Raw genomic sequence first — 14,967 nt, forward strand, 5'->3', positions numbered from 1 at the left:
ACTTTTCTGAAAAGTTCCCTAAAAGAACAAGAACAGTAACTCCCGAAATACGGAGCTGTAATTGTTTCGTTTACCGAATGGTTTTTTTTCCGTAGCCGCTTGTTTTAAACACGGTAATTATCCCCGCTCGGAATAACTAACTGTGAGGGGCTACGGCACAGGACAATGAAAATGAACCGCCATTCAACTGTAACAGCTAGAATAAGACATTACGCAGGTCAATTTTATTCAGTAAAAAATGTTACATAACAAGGTTTGAACAATATTACATTAATATTTACAACTTCAGGATTAATCTGTTAGACTCTATTTAGTTTGTTCAATTTCCGTTCATTTATATCGGGACAGTTTACTGCCAAGGAACTCAGTCGGATTATGTATCTGTAAGTCGGGCTCTCATCTGTTTAGCGTGTTTGTATGTTATCGGGTATGTCAGTGCACGTGCTCCTTAAGTGAAGCTGGGGAAGAAGCGGACGCGGCGGGCCGTGCTGCGCGGCTCTGGTTCGCTTCTCCTGCGCGTCCCCTGCTTCTCCCTGCGCCTGCGCTCCAGGTCCTCCTCCAGCACCTGGGGCACGAGGGGATCCACACTTCCATGGTTACTAAACATCTCTTACATCCTTATAGATACACTGCTCACAAAAAGTCTTAGGATTCATGCTTAATTCTGTAAAAATGTCTTGGTTTTATACAGGGACGGATTATGGGTTGTGTGGCCCCTTGGCAAAACATTCGCGAGGGCCCCCCCCACCACCACCAGCACCACCACCACAACCACCACAATTCAAGGGCCCTTGGCAGCCAAACGCCCTCCCTATAGGGTCAGGGGCCCTTGTACGCAGAGGATAAAAGAATGTAGACCCTCTAAAAATGACAAACGAAAATACATTGTTGATAAGCGTTGCAAATTGTTTTGGGCTAGGGGCCCCACGGGCCCCCTGCACCCCAAGGGCCCTTGGGCAGCGGCCCCGCTGGCCCGGTCTGTAATCCGTCCCTGGTTTTATAACAAAAATCCATTGACTAGCAATGTCTAGCATGTCTCCACATACTACACAGATATTTACGTTTTATTCACATATTTTTTTGACGGACTCATTCAGTTCTGTTCTTGTCATTTTGCTATTAATTGCATCATGGATCTAGCCTGTGACAGTTCCGCAGGTCAATGCATACCATGGTTCTTAGGAGAGAGAAATGTATCTTTCAGGCCATTCCACCCCCACACCCCTCAAGCCCCTCACCTCTTTCCTGCAGGACAGCCTGTTCTTCCACTCGTTGAGCTCTAGGGTGTGCTCATTCTCCAGCCCCCTGATCTTCGTCTTCTCGCGCTCCACCAGTAGCTGCAGCTTCTCATTCTGACGGAGCCCAGCACAGCACGACGGTTAGTGCACTGCACATGCGTGTGCACAGCCAGCTACCTGCACAAGTGCCCCCACCAGCTTCAGGGCTGTGCAGTTCACACCCCTTCCACTGCACCACCTTTCAAAGCTACACAAGATATGCCTATTATACTCCCTAATGGGCATCTTTGTTCTGGGATTGTGCAACATTCTCATCTGCAGTGAAACTGCACGTGGAAATGCACATGACTGTATGAGAAGAGCGGCATTACCTGCAGCTGCTGCAGCTCAGCCACACTGCTCTCACACTGCTCCTGGAGCTCCGTCTGCTGCTGCTCATGAGTCTGCTGCAGGTTCTGCTTCTCCTGCTTCTGCCTGCCCTCCTCCTCCAACAAAAACTGCCCAGTGCAAGAGAGGTGTGTCATGTGACCCTGAACAGGCAGCCACTGGGAGAGTATGCGACTAAACAGACTTCCGACGCCCACTGCAGATGAAAAGCACAGACGCCCATGAAATGGCTGCAGTAAGCAGAGCCAACCTGGCTGAGGCACTGCTTCTGCTCAGTGCTGCTCAAACCCTGCTTCCGCAGCTCCAGTTTGAACTGCAGCAGGCTGGCCTTGGCCTCAGCGCGCTGGGATCGCTGGAGCTGCGTGCGCTCCTGCATCTGACGTGCTTTCTGCTCCTCGATCAGGGACTGCTGGAAGCGGCCGGTGCGCTCCTTGTCCTGAATGGGGACACGCGTGATGGGATGAGAGGGACAGCAGGAATGCGCCATGGGAGGTGGGAGATGAATATCAGATTTAGCTGATCTGAACCGCAATGAGGTTTCAGTTCATCTTAATTGCAAAGTTTGCATATTATCTCAACTACAGCTAACCTGGTTAATATTAGAATTTTATTTAATTTAACACTTAGGCATTTAATAGCATTATATTTTATTGGGTTAACCGACCATAAGTAGTATGAACAAGAGGATCCCTTCTGGGATTCGTACCCATAATCCTTAAGGTGTGACAGTATATCATTAACTGTCATCTTGTGATTGCCTAATACAGTGTTTTCCAACCCAGTCCTAAGGGAACCACCAGACAGTCCACGTTTTTACTCCCTGCCAGCTCCCAGCCAATCAGGAACACCGGAAACCTGGTACAGGCGCACTGGGAGCTGAGAGGAAGCAAAAACGTGGACTGCCGGGATTCCCCGAGGACTGGGTTGGGAAACACTGGCATTTAGATTAAGGTTGAGGAACACATTTAGTGCAGCTGCAGCAGGTGCCTGACCTTGCTGTGCCTCTTCGTGAGCTGCTGCCTCTGCAGTGAGAACTGCTCCTTCACCTGCTGCTTGAACAGGTGATACTTCTCCTGCAGGTGGCGCTGTTCCAGCTCCCAGATCACTGACTCCCGGGCTTCAGAGTGGGAAGACACAAACAGAGGCATCATTTTGGCTTGTTACTGGGTGATTCTTTAAGACAGTAAAATGCAAAAACCAAATTTAGCCACTGGGAATTCAGGTAGAGTTTTCATGCAAATCATAGTATCTTTAATGCTCTGCCTGGTGTCCTCCAAGTGTATCTTAGATGCCTCCTTGTCTGCAATGTATGACAGGGCAAGTAAACACAGCAGCCCAGGACATGACAGGGTATTTGGCTTCTGCCCAGGGGTCAATGTGTAGGACTCGTCATTTCAGGTCCCGAAGCTACAAATCCAGACCAAGATTTAGTTTCTACCAACCAGCTGAATATTCTGTGACTGTGACTGTTTATGCTCAACTGGTTGGTAAAAACAAAATTGATGGTTTGTGTAATCAGTACCCCATCGAGTCATTTAACTCATTAAATTGTTCAACTGATGAATTGAGCTGCTGGCAAAAGTCTAACAAATGTATTTAATGGCTGCGGTGCATCTGAGGAGAGGTTTGGGAACCAAGGCAGTGTATGTCCAGCTATCTAACAAGTAACTTTCTGGAGAACACTGCACTACTGTTAATTTTTTTATATATTGTAAAGTTAAATTATGCATTTTTTTCTTGAGTGAATATATACTTTCTATCCAGACATTTTCTTTGACGGCCTAAGACCTTTTCAAAGCACTTCTAGCTCAAAATCCCATATTGAATAAACTGCAGTTGTACTTGGATGGACGGATGAAATGCAGAGTAGCGCAGACGTCTGGCTTGAGGGAGTTCTGTACCTCTCTTGAGCTGCTGGGTCTTGACAGTGACCTCCCACTCCATGGAGGCCACCTTCCTCTTGTGCTCCTGGACAGCCCTCTGCAGACCGTCGTTCAGCTCCTGCTGCTGCTTCTGGAGAAAGCGCTGCTCCTGGGGATTGGGAGAAACACAGGCCTTGTCTGCATCATTCCGCACCATTCGGCACCATAAACTTAACGAAAATGGAGCCTCCATGTGCACAGAAAACCTGGCACAATGAAAAAGTTGGGGATCCCTTGAAAAGTCAATCCACATGGTGCTTCCAAGCGACTGAAGCTTAGTTTCTGGGTTTTGTGACACTTTCTTTTAACAGTATACATGTGGAACAGGATGGTGATACAGTTGTTAGCACTGTGACCTCACAGCTCCAGCTTTGACGGCTCCGTGTGTGGAGCATGCATGTTCTCCAGCTGGTGTCTTTAAACAGCTAGTTGTCTGAGTGTGTGCCCTCCCGTGAACTAGCACTATGAGGATTGCCCCCTGCCCCGCGCCCCATGATTTCTGGGAAAGGCACCAGGTTCACAATGACCCTGTATTGGGTGAGCAGTCACAGGACACTGACGGATGAGCAGACATGAACCTGAATGTGTTTCATAGATAATTCCCCAGTCACGGCTCCCTGATCACTCACCTCCCGGGGGTCGGCTTTCAGCGCAGGCGCCTTCCGCTCCAGCTCGCGCTCCTGCTGCGCCTTGAGCCGCCGTGCCTCGTCCCGCAGCCGCGCCGTGTGCTCCGCCTCCATGCGGTCGGCCTGCTGCCGGTACTGTCGCTCCACCCTCTCCAGCTCTCCATCGTAATATTGCTTCTTGCTCTGCATTGAGGCAACACAGACAAATGGTGTTTTTTGGCCCACAGTCAGCCGGTCGGAATCACAGTTCAAGGTAGCGATGCTATCTGGTGACGCCTCATGTGTCCTTTTAATTGCTGTATGTGTGTTTTTTCATTGTTTATATGATTACTGGTCAGAGAAGCCCACACACACACACACACACACACACACACACACACACACACACACACGATGAGTAACGACCCATTTTTCCACTTGTGCCAAGGTGAGGCTGGGATGGTAGGACAGTAGTTGTTTTCCGGTATCTGTCTTCCACAACAAACTTCACGCAGAGGCTTAGGAAACACATCTGATGGGGGGGGGGGTGGTGTGAACCTCTCAATATTAAATTCAGTATCACCCCCACCCCACCAAAAATAAAACAAACATTTGCATTTTAATAATCAAGTTCTGCCCCCGAGTATCAAGCTCTCACTTACCGTTACGTAACTTTTACTCAAACTTACCGTCATTTCTTGCTCAATATGGCGGAACATCTGCTCCCTCTGCTGCTGCAGCCGCTGCTCCATCTGCCCATACTCTCTCTGCTCCTCACGCTGCAGGACCTTGAGTGCATGCAGCTCCTGCCGTCTGCAAAGTTACAACACAAGCAGCTACAGACGGCCTTTGTAAGTTTCTTATTTTCAGGTAGGTGCTCTGCGGAATTTCGGAGTCATTTTTTAGTATTCAGTATGACTTCAGCACGATCATGTCATTTTTACACTAAGGGGGCGGCGTCACCTGACTGATCGCAGCTGCTGATCCTTTTTGTCACCGTCATCGATGACTTTAGATGTGGTGACACTCACTTCCCGCCCGTCCACCATGAACTTCCGCGTCTTTTTAATTGTTTTCCTGTTAGAAGGCAGATCCTAAACGGGAGGCAAAGGGAGGAGGCAAGAAGGGATCAATCTGGGCTACATTTCGGCTTTTTTTTGTGGAAGGTAGCCTTGGGCGTTGGCTCACTCACCCCGTCAGGTCCTGACGTTAGAGGAAATGGAATCTCCGCATCTGGGCTGTACGGCTGGATCCTGTTTAGAGGCGATCCTGGTTGATTCTCGATCAGCTCGTAACCACCGGATCTAGTGCTCACATTGTCTGGTGTGTGGGGCCCTGCAGCAATCCCGTTCAGAACATCTTCCTGCCCTCCATCTCTTTTAATCTCAATCTCCTCTACAAAGTTGACCCTCTTGCTGGATTTCTTGGACGCAGTGACTGACTCTTTGCTGTCCTCAGACGTCTTGCTGTCAGCGTTTTCTCCATCGTCTGTTTTCTCCTTGTGCTCTTCAGGCAGCTCTGTCACCTCATCTGCCGTAGCTCCTGGTACTTTTCCAGGATCTCCTGGCATGATGTCTGCTGTCCTTTCCTCCTCCACCTCCTCTTTTTCCTCCACTTTTACTGCTCCAACACTATCTGTCTCTTCGACTCCCCCAGTTTTTCCATCCTCATCTGTTTCTTCCTTGTCTAAACTTTCGCAATTCACTGGTTCTGGCTGGTTTTCTGTTTTCCCAGATTCCTTTTCTTTATCCATGTCGCCGTCATCTGCTTCTATCCGTCCCACTTTTTCCTTCTCTAACTGAATGTATGAGATGTTGGTTTCATTATCAGCCAATACCATTGTCTCCTGTTTAGACCATGTGGCCTCACTGCCATCATGCTCAATGCCTTCATCATTGGCTATCTCTGAATGGACCGGTGATTGCTCAGTGTCCATTATTTTTACATCCAGTTCCTCCAATACTGTACCTTTTTCATACATCTCCACTGACCCTACTTCCTTCTGCAGTCCCACCTCCTCTCTGAAACCTTCTGCCTCACTGTCTTGCTCTTTTATTTTCAGTATTTCCACCTCCTCCACAACTCCTTCATCTATCCTCTTTACCTCGTTACGTTCCACACCGTCAACTTCAGGTTCTTCCACCTCCTCCACAACTCCTTCATCTATCCTCTTTACCTCGTTACGTTCCACACCGTCAACTTCAGGTTCTTCCATCTCCTCCACAACTCCTTCATCTATCCTCTTTACCTCGTTACGTTCCACACTGTCAACTTCAGGTTCTTCCACCTCCTCCACAACTCCTTCATCTATCCTCTTTACCTCGTTACGTTCCACATCGTCGACTTCAGGTTCTTCCGGCTCCTTCACAACTTTCTCTATCACACTCTGGCTTTCTTCTCTAATGTCAACTTCGTTGGTCGGCACAACGGCTCGAAGATTTGCTTCTTTGTTTATTGTGCACAAATCTAGGTATTCCAGTGCCGAAAACCTCGATTTCCCATCATCTTTTGAGTAAGTCTTTGGCCAGTCTAATGATAAGGTTAGGACCAGCTCATTCTGCAGATGGAGTGGCACACGGGAAACGTCACAGGTGAATCCCATATCCAGATCTGGTGTTTTGCTGTTTTGGGAGCATTCTGTAGAACTTGTAGGCACTGCCTTATCTGCATTGACCTCAATTACCAAGCCTGTAGAATCCTCATCTGTAACTGCAGCACTGCCAGCTTCATAATCACAAGTTGGACCCATGTCTGTTTCAGGTGAATCTGTTGCTTGACATTCAGCCTTACGTGCCGCTGCGATCTCTTCCTCATGCTCATGTGGACTTCCTGCTTTGTCACTGCCTCTGGCTCCACCTTCATCGGCTGTCGAAAGGGACGTCTCTTCTTTATTAGTGATGCTCGTGCTTTTTTCCGAATTCTCCGGGCTTCCCAGAGGGCCGAGTCTCTCAGCACTCGGTGAGGCCACCTGGCCGCTTGCCTGGGCGTCCCTCTCATTCCTCTGCGCCGTTGCTTCCTCCCAAAAGCCTGACTTGCAGCGCCTGGAGCTGCCAGTCAGAAAGGAGAACAGGGTTCCGGGGACCGACAGACGCCTCATTAGCTTCTGCTTGTTCTTTGCAGCGCTGGATGACCTCCGGGTCACAAGAACATCCTCGTTCTTCTTCGGCTGCGCAGAGGCAGTGAGGTCCCGCTCCCTGTTGCCTTGTTCCGTAGCGGGCGGGGCGTCTGGAAGGCACTCGGCCTGCTTCACTGGTCCACTAACATCTGCCTCATCCCCCAGCAGGGTGCTCTGTGTCTCAGAATCATTAGCGATCTCTTCTGGCAATGACTTCTGCAGGCCCAACAGTGACTGGAAAGAGCAAACACACCTTAAGTATATGAAGTTTTTAATCTAGCAGGATAACATTCCGCATTGTGTTATACACTAATATGCTTCTCTTAATTGTTTCATGTAGGTTTGAAGGAGTAGTAAGTAGATTACTAATAATATTGCAAACAGGTAGCATAAAAGAGACAGGTCTGACCTCTCTGGAGATGACAGGTGCCAGTCACTAGACTATATATGTGTAAGTGCAAAAATCAGTGATAACAAAGGGAAACATGGCAGTATACAGTAAGCAGAAATAATTAAGCAAAAGTGTGCTTAAAAGTTTGTTTAAAAGTACAGAACGACTGCCTTGTTATCCGAGGGCTGCGGAGGCAGCTTCATACCTCGGCCTCGATCTCCTCGGTGACTTCGGCCTTGGCCTCTGCGATGAGATCACGTAGGGCGTGGCCGTCTCGCCCCGCGTAGGCGAAGGGGTGGGCCTGCAGCTGCTGCGCGCTCCAGCGCGACTCGGGGTTCTTCTGCAGAGCTCTGCGCAGGAAATCCTGGAAGTGGGACGACCTGGGACGCGGAGACCATGGGGAGCAACGTTATCACGGCTGCACAAATCCCTGGGCCTTTGCCCCCCCACAGACACTTACTCACGATAAATTTTACCATGTGGGGTGGGGGATGTGAGTGGGGGGGGGGGGGGGGTACCCAAAGATAAAGCATGGGGACAAATTGAGAAAAACAGAAAAGCCGCACAGCTTGCCCCCATGAAGATGACTGGTAGGTCAGACAGACAGTCAGGCCTTATTGCGATACACCTGTCCAGTGGTTTAACTTGTTTTCCATCCGATCAAGCCAATTAAGGCCAGTCACTAGTAGAAAGTTTCTGAAATTTTAAATACATTTAATACATTTTAGTTACATTTTAGTCAGCTATTTTTTATTTAGTTTTGGTCTTATATTTTAGTTTTAGTCACATGTTACATATTAATAAAAATACACTATATTGAAAGCAGGAAGTGAAGCAGAGTATTCCAAATGCCTAATTTACTTAGAAAACAGGACAGCACCTGTCACGCCCACCTCACGTAATCGGCGATAGTTACCGGAAACTACGGGAAACCACCGTATTTAAGCCTCGCACTGACATTAGTCTGGTGCGAGGTATTGTGGTGATGTACATACTGAACGCTCTGACTATTCGTTGTCTCCCCAGTTATGTTCCGTCTTCCTGGCCCTGCCCCCTCCTTCCTCGGCTCCTGCCTGCCCTCCTGCCTGTCCACCCTCCCCGTGACGCCCCTCTTGGATTCCCCGTGTTCGTTCCCTGTGTCTCCGGCTTGACCTACTGGCTTCTCGACCCGCATCCCCTTTCTCGACGACGACACCGGATCACGTTCTGGACTCTGGCTTCTGGTTCCTGGCATTGACTCGAACACGGATCACGACTTTCCCCTCCCTTAAGCCCTAATAAACCCGGTTGCCTGTATCTGTCTCCGTGGATCTTCCTGGGCAGGACAGCACCAGTACTTTGTATCGTCCTCTATAACATTTTGTACGGCTGGAGAATACAGAGCAGAGTCCATTCCTCTTTACAGAATCTATCCAGGTTGGATTTAAAAAAATTTTCAGTGTGAGATGAAGCTACTTCACCAAAAGGTGGATTTTTTTCTACAAATATTTACACGGGGTGCCAATAATTGTGGAGGGCTCTGTACATGTGCTTTACATATGTGATTCTGCTGGGAAGCGACTGATAGAGCAGGATTTGGTATGACAGGGCTGTGTGGACTCACCATATACGGGGGTTAGCGAGTGTGGGAGGGGGGGACTTGGCGATCTTCAGCAGGACCCTCATGGGATTGAGAGAGTGGTGCGGGGGCTCTATCTCAGCGGCCTCGATGAGCGTGATACCCAGGGACCAGATGTCTGCCTTGGTGCTGTAAGGGTTGTCCTTGGAGGTCTCACACTGCACCACCTCTGGGGCCATCCTAGGACCGAAAGACAGAGGAGTCGACTCACAGAGCAGCCGCTACAGCAAACGTAGAGTGTTTTACAGACATTTTAAAAGAAGAAAAAGAAATAAAACAAGCAAACAAGAAATAATAAGCAGAATAAAAGTAATGCATATATATATGTATAATCTGATTATTATATGTGCATAAAGTGATAAAAAATCTGATTATCGTAGATGATTATATGCAATGCCTTGACACAGCTGTTGGAGTGCTGAGCATTTCCTCCTGAGCATTTCCTCCTGAGCATTTCCTCCTGAACATTTCCTGTAAGCTGACACATACTGTATCTTCCCTCTTAGGTGTCATGTGGCATTTGTAGCACACCCTGAGACCCGGGTTACTGACCAGTAAGGAGTTCCAATAAAGGTTGCCCTCCTCTGCAGGGTGTCGACATTTTTTGCAGATACTCCGAAGTCAGCTATGGGAAAAGAAAAGAAAAATGTAAGAGCAAATGTTACGAGATCCAAACAGACAGATAAGATATAATTTCTATGGTAAGGTGCTGAGGGAAGCTTCATGCATTAGTTTTTATCGGTAACACATTACTTAATGGGGCACTTAGTAATAACTCAATTACTACTGAAGTAAATATCATGAACAAATCATGAACACATATAGTCACCTCTTAAGACAGATCACGATTCATTAATGATGAACCAACATGAGATCAGTAATGAACTTGCGTTAGTCATGACTTGTTCCTTCAGTAGTTCACAAGAGTTTACAGAATTAACAGGTACAGTAACAAATATAGTGACTGCTCTAAGTAAAACTGGCATTACGATTCAGTAATGACAAATGAGCATGAGATAATTGTGTAATTAAGATTTACTTTGCGGTTAATGCATAAGTAATAGCATAATACTATGTCAATATATGTTTAGGTGAGGTTTTTACCCAGCTTGACGTGACCCTCTGTGGTGAGCAGGATGTTGCCAGCTTTCAGGTCTCTGTGGATGATGTGGTGCTGATGTAGGTAGGACAGAGCCTGCAGCGTCTGCCAGCACACCTCACTGATCTGCTGCTCCGACAGGCCACGTTCCAGCTCTGCAGAGCGCCCACTCATGTCAGTGCGCACAGAACCGCCCATACCGGAGTCGCACTTTCGATAACGCGCCGCTTTTCAAAGCTGGTCTGCTTTCACAGGCAGCCATTACAATTTTCGGCAAGTGACGCTACAACCTGCTGGTGAAGCTGCCTCTTGGCTTGGGGCTGCTTGTTTTGCTGATATTTTCTTTTGTGTTGAAGAATGCATGGAAAGCATGAGCATATATTCAGGATTATGTTTCTGTACACATGTTTCTGAGGGGCGGTGCGGAGTTTGAGGGTTTAGGACATTGCACCCATGATCAGAAGGGTGCTAGTTCAAATCTCAGGGTTGGGCCCCTGAGCAAGGCCCTTAACCCCCACCCACAGGGGTGCAGCATGCTGGCTGACCCTGTTCTGTGACCCCAAGCTACGGACAGAAGGAGAAGCCTTCCAGTGAACCTATGCTTGTGCAAATGGCAAATAAAGCATGTTTTTGTTTTGTTTGAAAATATAATGCATCAGTTATGGCTCAGGATGCAGTGCCTGTAACTGGAACGTTGCTGGCCTTATCCCTGGGTTTGCAGAGTGATGTCACCCATTGGGCCCTTAACCCCCCAATTGCTCCAGTGACTAGCTGACCTGACCTGAATTGTACATTGCTCTGGATATAAGTGTCTGATAAAATAATGCAGTGAGCTATTGTACTTTCTTGGGTTATACTCAGGGATTCATATGACTGGTACACAAATACGCATTCACCTTCAAAAGCCATAAGTATGGCGAATGATTGTTGTAACAGTGGAAATGCATATATATTTTGTGCATTAGCACTGCTATGACAAGAAATTACCGCGCATGAAGTACAAACTGGCATATGAAGGTAAAAATGCACAATAACTTCTTGTCATATCAACACGAAAGCACATAAAAAAGTATGCATTTATGCTACTACAACAATCAACGTATTGCTTTTGAAGGTGAATGCGTACTTGCAGAACCAATTATTTGCATCCCTGATTATTCTAAATAGTCCAGGTAGGTAGGAATGTTCCAGCGCTTGAAAGCAACGGTGAAGTGAAGCACAGGCTCTCGACAGCTTACCTAACATTATGTCATCAAGGGCCCCCCCAGGGCAAAATTCAATCAGGATCTGTGTGAGTGAAATAGAGAGAGATATAACATTCTTTCATAGGGGTCTCTTGGTAATAATGTTGCTTAGGAAATTTCCCAGCACAAGACCACAAGATGTCAGACTCGTCACTTCCAGCACTCAGAAGACCTGTTTCTGTGCAGTGGATCTCATGGGAAGACAGAGGTCAGCAATATACCCTTTTGTAAGAACAGCTAGTCATGTTCCAAACAGTTCAAAACATATTTGATCAGTCTCTTTAGGAAGCTGCAGGGAGATTATCTGATTATCTCAAAGTCAGGGGTCTTTTTGTAGCTGATTCCAGCCCATCCTTCTTCCAACTACTTATCCGGGCCATGGAGGTAGGGGGGCACAAAACAGGCACAGCTTTAAGGGATGCCAGTTCGTCACGGTGCACATACACACATGATGGCGAGCTTTGGGCAATTTCTTTGGGAGAAGAACAGAATACCCAACGGAATGCCACCCCAGTGTTACCATAATCCATTAATCGTGACAATAAACAAACTGCAAGATTTGAATTTTGCTATTTGCTACATTTGTAAAGGGGCATCGTCAGGGCAGCATCTCACCCACAGCCATCCCTCGAAGAAAATGGCATCCAGAAGGGCAACAACATGACCGTGGCGACAGGATGCCAGAATGTCAATTTCTACGATGTAGTCTTCCAGCTGTTCCTCGCTGCGCACCTCTATGACCTTAGCTGCTGCAAGAGCCTTAGTCGTCTTGTTGCATACCTGAACATAAGGGACAAAGAGGTAAATCGTCAGGATTAAAAAACTGATTTTCGTTAGGCTTTCTGTTCTGACTGGAATGAACTGGGGAATTTGTGACTGATAAATTCTTATATCGTTGTTTCAAGAATTGAGAAGTACTTTCTTGATGAAAACATCAGAGAAGTTGCTGGTAGGTAAGCCAGCCAATAGGACGTTACTATCCTCAACACAGAGATTTCACGTTTTTTTTTTAACGTGAAGTGGAAACGTCAAACAGGAGACGTTCGTGCATGAGGAGACAGAGGTAAAACAGACAAATGTAGGTTAGAATGTCAGACAGGAAGTTATTTTCAGCATGCATGGCTTACAGGAAGTCACCAAAACCTCAACACGCCCTCAAAGGCCTTTCATATACAGTATCCTAGGTAACTCTAAAATGTTTTTATCACTCTCAGAGTCAAAATCTTTATGGAACATACAACAAGTATATAACAGTAAATAAAAAAATAAGGATTCTGTTCTGAGACAAAAAATTTCTGTCGCTTGAATGACTCGAGCCACCTATTGTTCTGATCGACAGTTTAACAGTTTGTGGTTTTGACTGAGGGTCGGTCCTTCATCTGTCAGTTTGTACATTTTTGCGCAATATAATGGACTGTGGGAGGCAGAATGGGAGTAACCCAGTCTGGGTATTCTAGCTAAAATCATCTCAAAATTTCAGAAAGGGGCCTGAAGTCTATTTGTTATCAGTAAGCAATGGTGAGACAGCATCTCTATCATGCACCATATATCTCAATTTTCCTGCAGTATATAAACATAGAAGCCCAACATTCCAGGGCTTTTGACAAGAAAAGAATTAAGGTGGAGTTACTCTGCTGGCTAACTCGTCATATATAATGTGTAGGAAAGTGGGAAAAGTATGCATGACATTGCAGTATTATAGTCACAAGTGCAAGTTCACATATATACACATACAGAGACCTGTACTCATAGCTTTGTGGGGACCCTCCATTCATTTTTATCAGCAAATCCCTGATCCCAACAACAACCTCAATCATAAGTAACCAAACAAAATACAAGCCTTTCGGCATTTTTATTTTCTGATTGCAGTCACAGATTTGTATTAAATTGAATTTCCCCTTGTAGGGACCTGAAAAATGGTCCCCACAATGTCAAATTAACATGTTTTTTACCACATTGAGGGGGACATTTGGTTCCCACAATGTAACGTATACCTGGACCACACAGACAGCCAGTCCCACCAGGAAGAAGGTTAGAATATCCAACTTCACAGTTTGAATTTATAAATTTTTTTTAGAATTTAGTTGTCATTGTTGACATAACAACAAAATGTGTCCTCTGCATATAACCTATATGTGACAATGTGACATAGCAGGGGGCAGCTAATTCAGCGCCCGGGGAGCAGTGCTTGGGGGCGGCACCTTGCTCAGGGTACCTCAGTGGTGCCTTGCTGGTCAGGGATTTGAACCTACAATCTTCCAATTACAAGTGCGCTTCCTTATCCATTAGCCACCACTGTCCACAATGGTGTCACAAGGTACATCTGTTTTGGTGCAATTCTAGCTGGCAGTCGTCATTCCCATTTTATGATGATGTTCGCGGTTAACAGCCATGGTTCGTGGTTCAAAACCTTGAACCACCCCCCACCCCCACCTGTAGCCACCCACAGACAACATTAAAGAAAGCGCCCCCCCCTCCAGCTCTGGCTTACCTTGTAGACCTTCCCAAAGGCCCCATCTCCCAGCTCCTGCAGTGTGTCCCAGCTCTCACTAGGGTCCACATCCCTCTTCAGGTTATCATACTGCTTCACTCGCTTCTTCTCGCCCCCCATTCGGAAGATGCGCATGAGGAGGGACGCCATGGCAACCGGCCTCGACCCCTCGACCCAGTCTTCGCGACTCCCCCCAGCCCTTACAGATGCGGCAAATGGGAATTAACAGCTTCCCCGAAACAAATCCTCCCACACGGATCCACGGGTCCTCTCCACATCCAGCGATCCCGAAGACGTCGCTCGGAGCGTGTGTGTCCGCGTACACGCGCCAAGCGTCTCCGCACACCTCTGTCAGGCAGGAAGCTGCAGTGATAACCACATCCTTGCCCGGGGAAAGAGAGAAAGAAACTGCTGCAGTTTCAGTCACTGGTGAAAAGTTGACGGCCCACAAGGCCTCCTCGGGTTACTTTCGATTTGAATTAAAACTTTTTCATGTCATAAATGACAGAAAGGGCAGAATTTACCAACCCGAAAGCAGAAAAAATGGACTTTCAAATGGCTGGAAAACCCACATTAAGTCATCAGGGTATCGTGGTGAAAACGGTTAAAAAAAACCTCCATGTGCCAGGAGGCCAGCCAGTGGTTTCGGGATTTCTGCTGTCCTGCTCTGCCACCCACAGCCACGAGGTCCTGATGACCTACTATGTGAATCTCATCTCACCTGACAGTCACATTGATCTCCCGGTGCCTCCTAATCTGTAGAGGGACATGGGGAGCCGGGAGCCCAACCCAAGACATAGAACACTCTGGCTGAGATGCCAGTCCACATATAGGTCTACCATCCATCCATCCATCCA

The 14,967-nt window shown here is 47.2% G+C and overlaps 1 protein-coding gene across 3 annotated transcripts; it reads right to left on the minus strand.

Moving 5' to 3' along the window:
• Positions 1–202: 202 nt before the first annotated feature.
• On the minus strand, positions 203–14,478 carry LOC125746607 (serine/threonine-protein kinase 10-like). 3 transcript variants are annotated; one of them, XM_049020790.1, is made up of 18 exons: positions 14,111–14,478; positions 12,235–12,399; positions 11,614–11,662; positions 10,381–10,530; positions 9,829–9,901; positions 9,262–9,456; positions 7,864–8,038; positions 6,430–7,501; positions 5,345–6,357; positions 5,116–5,246; positions 4,842–4,965; positions 4,177–4,356; positions 3,527–3,656; positions 2,618–2,742; positions 1,876–2,061; positions 1,610–1,735; positions 1,239–1,352; positions 203–565 (listed from the first exon to the last, which is right to left on the minus strand). In XM_049020790.1, the coding sequence occupies exons 1-18, from the start codon at positions 14,258–14,260 to the stop codon at positions 449–451; spliced, it is 4,275 nt and encodes a 1,424-aa protein (XP_048876747.1). In that variant the 5' UTR covers positions 14,261–14,478; the 3' UTR covers positions 203–448. The 3 variants fall into 3 exon arrangements, with proteins under 3 accessions (XP_048876747.1, XP_048876746.1, XP_048876745.1); XM_049020789.1 differs by having other exon boundaries at positions 5,345–6,328; positions 6,401–7,501; XM_049020788.1 differs by having other exon boundaries at positions 5,345–7,501; positions 14,111–14,477.
• Between the last annotated feature and the right edge of the window lie 489 nt (positions 14,479–14,967).

The sequence above is a fragment of the Brienomyrus brachyistius genome, chromosome 7, assembly GCF_023856365.1.
Source record: "Brienomyrus brachyistius isolate T26 chromosome 7, BBRACH_0.4, whole genome shotgun sequence".
In the NCBI taxonomy this organism is placed as follows: Eukaryota; Metazoa; Chordata; class Actinopteri; order Osteoglossiformes; family Mormyridae; genus Brienomyrus; species Brienomyrus brachyistius.